At 40.3% G+C, this 11,349-nt stretch overlaps 1 protein-coding gene across 2 annotated transcripts in view; it reads right to left on the bottom strand.

The window, feature by feature from the left end:
* Positions 1-746: 746 nt before the first annotated feature.
* The window catches only part of znf532 (zinc finger protein 532), an 11,582-nt gene continuing 979 nt past the window's right edge, over positions 747-11,349 (bottom strand). The window contains exons 2-10 of one of the 2 annotated variants that reach the window (XM_079658930.1): positions 10,348-10,409; positions 5,789-8,045; positions 5,372-5,553; positions 4,607-4,783; positions 3,544-3,706; positions 3,027-3,362; positions 2,614-2,726; positions 1,763-1,895; positions 747-1,660 (exon numbers count right to left, since the gene is read on the bottom strand). In XM_079658930.1, the coding sequence (XP_079515056.1) occupies positions 1,169-1,660; positions 1,763-1,895; positions 2,614-2,726; positions 3,027-3,362; positions 3,544-3,706; positions 4,607-4,783; positions 5,372-5,553; positions 5,789-8,014 (3,822 nt within the window). In that variant the 5' untranslated portion in view covers positions 8,015-8,045; positions 10,348-10,409 and the 3' untranslated portion in view covers positions 747-1,168. The remainder of the gene's footprint in view (positions 1,661-1,762; positions 1,896-2,613; positions 2,727-3,026; positions 3,363-3,543; positions 3,707-4,606; positions 4,784-5,371; positions 5,554-5,788; positions 8,046-10,347; positions 10,410-11,349) is intronic. The other variant, XM_079658929.1, reaches the window with a different exon arrangement.

An 11,349-nucleotide genomic window follows, 5' to 3' on the forward strand; every position in this document is an offset into this window, starting at 1 on the left:
AAGTCTTCACAAGGTTTTCACACACTGTTGCTGGTATTTTGGCCAGTTCCTCCATGCAGATCTCCTCTAGAGCAGTGATGTTTTGGGTCTGTGAGAGCCAGAAATCTTGTTTGTTTGTAGGTGACCAAATATTTATTTTCCATCATAATTTGCAAATAAATTCTTTAAAAATCAGACAATGTGATTTTCTGGATTTTTTTTCTCATTTTGTCTCTCATAGTTGAGGTATACCTAGGATGAAAATTACAGGCCTCTCTCATCTTTTTAAGTGGGAGAAGTTGCAAAATTGGTGGCTGACTAAATACTTTTTTGCCCCACTGTATATACAAATGTTTCCAAAAACATATGGCTCTTGTTTCTGTTGATAAATATAGTCATTCACAAAACTGGTAGCTATAAACTGATTTCTTAATATTCGCTGTGTGTGTATTTGATAGTTTACAAAGTTGTATGCCGCTGATAGACGTTATCTTTGTGTGATATCTTTTGATGTTTAATTTAATATTAGCTTAAACGGAATTCCTAGATTTTGTTTTAGGGTCAACAATCTTTGTTTTTTAAAGGAGACCAGAGCAAGGTTATATTTTAAAAGGCTCTGAGAGAATTATTAATTATTAATTAAATGAAACAAAAACAAAAAAATAATGTATGTTTGATGCCAATCTTTTCCCTCAATTTCTAAGTTAAGTGAAACTGAGGACATCAGGTACTACAGGACAAATATTATGTACTACAATGGGAACACCTGAAACTCCAAAAGGTTTTATGTATGTGCATGTTTCTTCTTATAGACATTTGTTTTACATCAGCAATTGTAAACATTCAGAACACTGCTGACTGTATGAGAATTAGTCATTACAACAATATATCCACATATTATCTAGCCCTAGCAAGAACAATGGAAATGGTTTCAAATAAAAGAAGAAAAGCTCTTCTATAAAACAACCTCAAAGCCTAAAAACATTTACGTGTACAAAAATCTATCTTAAACATAAAGTGATTTTGACATGTCTTACATATTTTTGTGTTTATACTGTATACATATTGTAGTAACCTGCATTTACATTTTGAATGTATGGACAGCATAATATACTGAGAGTTGTCTGTCTTAACAAACTGTAAAGTTTAAAACAACAGTATTTGCTTTAGTTGGAATGCTTTGAAAGAGTCACTTCTCAGCCGCACTCAGTCTCTTAGACTTTATAAAAGCCATCCCATGTGTCCTCATGTGAGTGTTTAGGTTTCCCTCCGTCTCAAACCTCATCCCGCACACTTTGCATTTGGTGCTTGGTGTCCCGTCTGTAACGTCCAGCTGGTTCTCTCTCCGACTCTCATCGTCATCCTTGCCCCGTCCATTGTATAGGGCGAGACCCTGCTGCTCCTTTAGCCGATGGACGATAAAGAGGTGTCGGGCCAGCGAGCGATCGGAGGTGTAGCACAGGCCGCACTCTTGACACTGGTAGGAAGAGCCATCAGACTTGTGCTGGGGAATGTGCTCATGGAAAGCTGCGATGTCTTCAGTTGTGAGGCCACAGACGGCACACTTTTGAACTTTAAGGATATTAACTTTGAGCCTCTTTAACGGCTGTGAGCCGGAGCCCCTGGACATCAGGCCTGGAGACCCCTCGTCCTCTTCTGGCTTCCTTTTGGGGCTTAGGGTCTGCACAGAAAATGGAAATAAGTTAGGATTGAAAGTACCCTTGTAGGGTAAAAAGATTAACTTCCTGCTAACACAATTATGTTGATGTGTATGCAACAGTACCGTATCCTTGTCCGGTAAAGCCTCCGTATTGTCCGAGTTGACCGTCTTCCCCTCTTTGACCCCATGTGTCAGATGAATGTGCTGATCCAGCAGCACTCTTTTACTGAACGGAGGACTGAGAGCTGGACAGTGCCTATCAAAGTACGAGCAAATAAAAATAACAGCTGACTAGTACTTGCATAGTTTAAATTAGCTTTCATTCTTATTATAACTTCTGAAGAATAATTTCGGTTGAAATTGTAGGAAAGCAAGCTGAAGCAAGCTTGCATTCCCATCCCTAAACCTCCATAATTAACAGCAGTAATTTTGGCTTCTGTATGGATACTAATCATGCCTCTTAAGTTTTTGACACAAACTACTCCTTATGGATTTTTGGCTCGCTGGTACTTTGTATCCAATGACGTTCTCTTTAACATTCTTCAAAAACGAGACAGTCCTCCAACATCAGACATTTAGCCTAGCAGACAAAATCGACGAATGTGTACGTTTAAGAGACGAAGCCCTGTCTATCTGTTAGTAGTCAAATAAGAAGTAGTCTGAGGGCCACATAGATGTCAGGGTGGATGAATGGGTCAACAAACATAACATTGGACCACATCAACTGCTAAATGTTTCCTATTTCCTAAGACTGTCAACATTGGTTTCTTATCATCAGGGGACCAGTTGTTGCTTACTGTATCCAATTATTTATTAAAGTTAACCATTATAACAAAATCAAGTTTTATTTTAAACCAAACCATGATCTTTCGCTAAGATAACCAAGTTATTTTTAACTGAATCTCAACCGTAATCGCGTAAGGACACCGTTTGAAAGACTTGCTGTTAAAACCACAGTGGGTGTGTGTACTTACGGGCAGGTGTAGACCTTCCGCAGTCCCTTGTGTTTGAGACGGTTGTGTCGGCAGAGACTGTGGGAGGAGCTGAACGACTTCTCACACTGCCGACAGGGGTGTTTCTTGAGAATCTGCAATGGAAAATTCATTAACCAATTTATTATAAAACATGCAATAGTTGGTACAACAGCCATATGTCCGCACTGATTTCTTCTCCTGATTATGCTTACATACTTATCTTAAGTAACAGTAATGCAGAACCCTATCGTTCTTATACAGTATTTTTTTATAGTCATTTTATTTAAGTGCTTACAAGTGTTTACATTGGCATCAGCTCTAAAAATATGTGTGTTTTCTTTTCATCCTTAAACAGAATCTCAAAAATGCCACTGTTCGTAAACCTCCTAATGAGAATGGTTTCAAACATTCACCTTTCCGTGTTCACTTCTCATGTGAACCACAAAGACTTCTCTGGAACTAAAGAGGCTCCTGCAGTCTCCACATGTGTATCCTGTGCATGGTGGGCTCTTCTGGTCCGGTGAGCAGTTAGTGTTTGTTTTCTTTAGAGGTGAAGATGAAGGCTTAGTGGTTCCCTTATCTTGACCATTTATATTTCCTCCATCTTTGTTGTTATTATTTGTTTTATTTTTATTATTTTTGGGGCTGTTACTGTTGTTGTTATTAGAGTTGGTAGGCATGGTGCCGAGAGGAAGGTTGATGCCCAGGTTTGGTGGACCCTCAATAGTTTTCAGGGTTCCATGGATGGCCTGAAAATGATCCACAATGCATATAAATCATAACCACAAATATACTCAGCACTATGATTTCTAAAGTTATTTGTAGTACTTGTATAATTAACTTTAAAAATAACTTATGACAGAATCATACATACATAAACAGTGGATATTATCATCAAGCTTCCCTAAAATAACTGCTTTATATCCCCACCTTGATATGGTCCATCATGAGCTGTTTCTGTGCGTATTGCATAAAGCAATCGGGGCACTTGAATACTGAAACCTTTTGATTGACAATGTGCTGGTCAAAGTGCGTGTTGAGCAGGGATTGCAATGTGAACACGGTATCACACATGGAACACTTGTAGATCATCCTGAAAGAGAGATAAAAAATGTATGTCCTTAAAAAAAGCTCTGCTCCTTCACTTCAATTGGTATTACCCCATTTTCTAGTTTTCACCACAACCAAAGAACAAGTGTAGTTGCTATATGTCATGGATTAGGTGTGCCTTGTATAGTGAGGTAGTGATGGTTCTTACTGATGTGTTCTCGAGTCAGTCCAGTCCACTAATGGTAAACATTAGTGGATGGAATTACGGGAGGACGTTGGGGATGAACCTGGTAATGTGATTCATTTGCGTTAATTTCAGTTTAATGCTCTAAGGTTTCCAGATGAATCAAGAGCGTTAACTTGTCAACGTTTACAGACCTAAAGAAAAGTTTAGATCATGAAATGATTAAACATAATTGGTTTAGTACTCAGAGTTTTGTTTAACATCAGATGTTGATTTAGATCTAAATTTGGCCAAACCCAAACATTAGTACACAAACACCTGCTCCTGAGCAACTGTGTCGTCAGTAGTTGTGATGATGGATAGTATGTAAGTCATTGAAAGGTTGCCTTGTGGAAAGAACAAACCCAAGATAAGCCACCATGTCTAAAACCCACAAATCCTGCTCATGATGCAGGGAGGATGAATTTCCTTTGAAACATCAATTGGACGTGGATGTTCAGTTTTAATGTGAGGAGACTCTGTAAAAGGAAGATCGTGCGGGTGTGTGTTGACAACAAAAAGCTGGTGTATTATTTGTGTATTGCATACTATTTGAATTGAAATATTACAATATTTAATTGTATCTATATTTGTATGTACTTCAAAACAAAACAACAAAAGGCCTTAACAGGAATTCAGTCTTTAACATGACACCAAAATACATTTGGTTTAGATTAGCATTTATATAAATATTAAGTGCAGACAGTGCTTTTGACCTACTTGGGCTCTCCTGCCTTCATTCCTGGATGCTGTGTGTTTGCATGAGAGTGTGTTCCAGGTGCAGTCTTGAAGGCCATTGGGCAGAGAGGACATTTATAGAAGACCTCACAGTGAGAACTCTGGATGTGAGATTTTACAGATGCAACATCAGCGAAGATCACACTACAGTGGATACAGCTGGAGAGAAGGAAAAGGATGACATGATTTGTTGATGTGTCTGCTATAAGATTCCTTTTTGTTGTTGGTCAGTACATGACGCAAACTTTTCTTGGTCAATATGCATATTCATTTTCTGTGAAAGAAATGGAATCTGACATGGAAATGATCTTAACCAGACTGGAATACAAATATATTGTCGATTTTAAGTCAATGTTGATTTCTATAACATTGTAATGGATCAGACTCATAATTGAACCGTAATTGGTCAGATACTGGGTTTTTTGTTTTAATGTTTTGTATCTTGGGTGAATTCACATTAACATTATGAGTTTCCAATTTCCCCCCATAAGTTTCATTTTGAATAGTTTCACTTTCCCTTTACAAAGGTTGTCAATCTGAGACAAATGTGATGTTATAATAACTGTAATTATAAATGACATTTTACTGTGTAAAGGAAGAAAATCGTTCAATTGTCATGTCTGACTATTGAACAAATTCAGTTCCAACAGAAGAAATGTTTTGGAAAGTTAAAAACTACATTTGAGCACAAGAGAAAACTTAAATACAAATAATAAATGTTATGATTTCTCATTTGGTTAGACTGACCGGTAGCCGACTCTACGGCTGTAATGCAGGCAGTTCTTGGTGACGTGTGATTGGAAGTGGACAGAACGGCAGCTGGCGCCACACTCAGGGCAGATGTGAGGAGACTTGTGCTGGTGGATTCGCTGGTGTGACTGAAAGCTGCACTGATTTGGGAGAAGCATTTGGCAGATGGTGCATGTTTTCTGAAAAGAAAAGAAGAAATAGCATTTTATCATGGCACTGGAAAGCTGCACCCAGCATATGAGGGATTTTTCTTGCATAAAGGATCCTGTTATTTATCTTAACGAAAGATCTTGTCAAGCCAAGAAATAGAAGTTCTCGTACCGTGATGTAAAAGTCTAAAGAGAAAAATGTATTGAAACAAAGGCTCCCTCCTATTTGAACCTATGTAGCAGTTAACATATAATATTAACAAACCTGTCCACTGGAATCCACTGCCTGTTGGTAATGCATAGCTAGCGAGCTACCATCCTGGAACATTTTGTTACACTCCAAGCATTTTAGGCTGTGCCTGCAGACCTTCAATGCATCATCCCCCAATGGCATGGCTGCCACAAGAGGAGCACTGCATGGAGCTGAAATCACTTTAGTTTGGGACCCTTCACTGGCAACTCTTCCTGGGATTTGACTGGTGGGTGCTTGAACTTGGGAGTTGGAGATGATGCCATTTAGGTTGGCTGGGCCTGATGAGGGTGATGGAGTTATCATCTGATCTACAGGGATGGGTTTTAGGATTAGATGTGAGCACTGCATGACCACCCCTTTGTCCTTGTGGCCCCTGGCATGAGACAAGAGGCTGCATTTGTTGTAGAACACTAGACCTTTGGCACAGTGGTTGCAGGTGACCTCGATCCGCACACTGCGACGTTCAAAGTGATGTGTCAGGCTCTTCTCAAGAGCAAATGAATCTCCACACTCCAGGCACTTGTAGCCACGTGAGGGTAGAGAGATGCAAGCTGAGGTTGGTGGAGAGAGGTTTGGGACATACACAGGGACTGGGTTTATGCTACTCAGGACTTTATTGAAGGCGTCCACTACAGAGCTTTGAGAGTTGGTAAAAACTTGAATAGTGGAGACTTTCTTTGAGGCCCGGCCAGCAAGACTTGTCTGATGCTTGACTAGCTGTGTTTGTTTGGAGGAGGACAGGGCCTGTTTCAGACCATATACAGCAGGAGATATAGTCTGAGGCAGAAGATTGAGGTTACTTAGATGGACTGTTTTTGGCACAAGTTTGGCACGAGCAAGACGGGAGGCAGGTACCCTTACCGTCTGTTGCTGGATGGCCTTAGCGGCTTTCAGGATGGCACTGCTGGCACTTTGCATTGATGCAGCAGGGATGACAGTTGCTTTGACTGTGGTGTTGTTAGCTAGCTTCAGGTTTATGACTTGGGAACCAGTGGTCTTGACTGCTGAGACAGGCACGAAAGCTGTTGCCACAGGTTTAATAGTAATTTGCTTGGTTATTTCAATTGGCAGAGAGGGCCTTGTAAGAGATGAGAAAATTGCACTGAACTCTGGCACAACTCGGGTGACAGTACGCTTGATCTGCCCCGATGACGTCTTGATTGTTTTGATCCTGACTTTCGGAATGACCGTTGGGGTGTCTGTGCTTGAGGCAGGGGAATCTTTACTGCTACCCTCAATCATGACACTAGTGGGGCTGTCTGGTTGTCTTGTGAGCAGCCGCTTTTCAAACTCTAGGGCTGACTCCTGCTTGTGTGGCTTTGCTAGAGCTATGGGATTTGAATTGGTTAGTTCCTTCTGTGTTGTGGCCAAATTCAAAACAGTCAAGTCTGTAGCGATAGACTTGTTTTCACTGAGAGCTACTATTGCTGCTAGACAAGACGAAAGTTTTGCAGAGGACTTGGCTTGGAATTGAGACACAATGGACTCATTAACACAATCAATTTGCTTTCCAGCCTCCTTGGACTCCAGACGTTGAGACTTGAGGACAGTTTCCTTTTGTTCCCCCACAGGTAAATCTAATTGAGGGGGCTTATCCGACTTGGAACCTTCCAGAGTGCCATCGGTGTTGTTATTTTGATCAGGTTTTTGGTTCCTGATTGTGCTGGAAACTCTAGCGATTGATACAGGAGACTTGGGATTTGGGCTTTCTGTCTTAGTCATGGACTTAAAGAATGATTGACGTCCCTGTTTGTCCATAGGGTCATCTACCTCTATTTTATCATTTTCATCAAACTCTTCAGCACTGCTGGGGCTGAACTGATTGAATGTAGGTGATTGATTGACAACTGGCTGTCCTTCCTTGCTGGGAGTGTTCCATCCATTTTTGGCGTAAAGACTAGCAGGTTGTCCTGAAGGCAAAAAGCCATTATATAGTCCATTGTCAATGCTAGCAGTATAGTGTTGGGAATGGACCTTTTCATCCGTCTCTGATATGGTTTCATTAGGCCTGCTAGTGTTTTTGTTTCTGATGTTCTTGACAATGACACTAACACCAATGTCATGTGACGGGTTCTGGGATTCATCATCATTGGCATTCACCCCACCACTAGGTTGCTTTAGCTGTCCGTCATGGTCATCGTTAGGGCCAGATTCAATAGCAGCTTTGGGATCCACCATGTCCGGGATGTCGAAAGCCGCTAGCAGGTCATCGAAGTCTGGTGTCTTCATATCTCCCATGGTCCTAATCCTTTTTTAATGAGGAGATCACCTGGGGAAATGAAATGGTAGAATGATGACTTGTTTTACTACACGTACTGATATAAGTTCTTCAAAATACCTTCTTATACAGTCTCACATTTTGCAAGGAAAGTCTTTATAGTAAAGGAAATACAAAATACATTCAATAGATCTTCAAAGATATACATTTCATTGAATTTCCTGGATGATACAGTATGTTAAAGCAGGGGATGTACATTCCAGCCAGTATAAATTGTACATTAGATTTCTGATGATATAATCAATAAAATAAACCGACCTAGCCCTATTGACAAATTGACAATAAATTATCATTATAATAGCAATTGTGATGGCTAGGAGCGTTAATACTATAGTTTAAAAACATGATGAGAGACAATGGCATTACTTGAGTTAATTACAGGGGTATCTTGTTTATTCTTACTTGGATAGTTCCTAACTATACTCTATTATGTGAGTTTATCAAAAAGGTCCTGTTTAAAATAATAGTGACGTAATACCTGCTTATTTATTACTGCTTTTTTGTTATTTCCATTTTTAACAAAACTAAATAGAATACACTTATTTGACAACATTGTTTTAGGGATATTTTTGTGATTTTGGTAGAAGCCATGATGTAGTTGTCCAGTTCATATTTGCCTATATTGTGTGAATTACATTCGGCCTAGTGGTGTCTAAACACTTGCAACAATAGAACAAGTCTCAGATATTCTGTGGTACAGCCTATGAAATACACCCTTAATCTCTGCTTTCTTGTTCTTCTGGTTACAAATTATACATAAGCAAACTGAGCTACAGTGCTCTCCTGCTACATCTTCAATCAATCTGTGCATCTTGCCAATGCAAAGCTCTTACGGAAAAAAGGTTTCAGACTGACTTCCAATTACTCCCTTTTCTGCGTCATTGTTCTTCCGCAGCAACCACTTGTTGCTCCACACGGGGTAGATTTGACATTTTGATGAAATTAATGTGTGTACTTGGCAAAACATTTCCCCCTTCAATCACTACACGGTCAGCAATTCAGAGAGTTCTTTTTACATTTATTTTCTAATATATAATCTGGAGGATGATGGTTCTTGTCCAAGTTGTTTGAACAATATCGAAGATTAGTGTACTTTCAGAATATATAAGTGGACTGTCAGTTAGCTGCTTCGGTTGTGAATAATCTCAACAATACTTAAACTGAATTAAGCAACAAAAATTAAGCAAATTAATTAGGCAAAAAAATAATAATTGTGTCTGATCCCACCCACATACTCCACCCAGAATTCCAGCTCCTACCTTCTGGTAGAAGATTCAGGGTTCCCAAGAGCAGGCTGAACCGCTATGAGCACTCATTCCTACCTATGTCGATTAAGCTTCTTAACATTCAAATGAAATTAAATGTAGTCAAATGTAATGAAATGTACTTTTTAAATGTTGGACATGAGGGTTGTGCAATAGGTCGCCATTGTCAGTATGTGCGTCTATGTATTGTGTTTGTACAAATGGTGTATGACTGATGATATGTGTATGTCTCTTAATGTCCACTATGTTTGTATACTGTATGTACATGTATGCGGAACTGCAGGACGGAGTCCAGAACAAATTTCGTTACGGGGACAGTAAAGTATATCGTATCGTATAAGTACTGTATGAATTGTTAATATGACCTTGACGACAGAGAAGAATTTTGATAAGGGCACATGGAAAATATATAGGGATAATGACTCAAGAAAACACACCATGTTTATTTAGCATAAAATCTTATACATTATTGGTCAGTAAAACTTTGGGTTCAGTGAGTTTCAGACACAAACCAGACTTTTTCTTTAAGAAGTGAGCAATGCAAATACCATGATGGGAAATCAAAGCAGTTGTAGTGCAACTGTACTTGAACAGTGCATGCAGTTATACCAGTACTGCTCTTTAATCGAGATGCATGCACATCTACACACACAGGGAGACCCACATCTATTTGCCTCGTCTTTGGTTTCACAAAGCAAGAATTCTCAGTTCAATCCGGATGATGGAATGGTTGCATTAATGACAGAGAGAAGGAAATAAATGCAGTAAGGCGGGGAAATGGCTGCTGAGCTGTGTGAGGCTGCAGCAGAGAGAGAAAGGCCTGCTGGAAAAACACCTAGTTACAGCCATGACAGCAAGAGCAGCCTGATGTAGAAAGTAAATGGGTAATACAGACAAAAATGAAAACAGAATCAGTTTAACAGACATCATTACCAACTCAAACCCACACATTGTAAAACTACAATATTGGTAAAGTGAATGCAAAACAACAATGGTGGAAACATGCACGGGAATCAGCTACTCCTCACCCTCTTGCCTCCGTCCCTCTCCAGCCACTAGCCAACCCTTTTTTTCCGCCCTTCCTTCCTTCCTGCAACAAACAGTTACAACACAACTAACCCACCAAAGCCAAACACCCCAACCAGTCTGGAGGTGGGAAAAAAATACCTTCCCGACTAGTAAAGGCCCAGAATTCTGGTTCAGGTTACATCCAGGGATCTGGTGAGTGGTGGTGGGATACTCCTTAGTCCTTCTGTGCACCACCAGCAGCACACAGACATACAACAGACAGATAGATCATGCTCTCGGATGTGTGTGTATGTGAGGCTTCAGGCTGCAGATTGACTAACTCCGAGCCAGCCATGTTCCCCAGCCCTCGGCCCTTCCCAAATCCTCCTGCCCCCCCTCGCTATGAGCCGCGCTGCGCCGACATCCAGCCTGCAGCGAGCAGCAGCAGAGGGTGTCTGTCAGTGCCATGGTGGCTGAGCAGTGAAGGGCTGCCATGAAGTAGCCTGGGCTATCTCTATCCCTCAGTGGAGCACAGACAGGGCATTGTTCCTGTCAGCCCTCAGTCTGCCTCAAACCGGTTTCATCTGGTTCCGGTCACCCAATATAAAGCCCTGTGCTGCAATACGGCTTCAGAAAACACACAGGCAGAAGCAGTGTGTCCACTTCCTTGGGAACGCTACACGATTTTACACCAAACTACACATATGTCATAGATTTAATGAAACAACAGCAATATATTTTATAGAAAGGTTATTAAAGGACATTAATTCACTGGTTGCTAGCAGTGCTGGAAATGTAGGCCTCAAAAAGACAACCCTGAACAAAGAGATGATGTTTGGGTGAGCACAAGAACATGGAAACAAAGTAAAGAAGGTGAGAAATATCATACAATGTAAATCAAAAAATAGGTTACAAGAGGTAATGTTTAAAACAACTGATAACAGCTGACATTTACCTAAACAAAATGAAAGGAACAAGGAAATATAGGTAACCTTAAAGGGGACCTATCATGCAAAATGCAC

This window comes from Notothenia rossii (assembly GCF_949606895.1).
Source record: "Notothenia rossii genome assembly, chromosome: 11".
Taxonomy (NCBI): domain Eukaryota; kingdom Metazoa; phylum Chordata; class Actinopteri; order Perciformes; family Nototheniidae; genus Notothenia; species Notothenia rossii.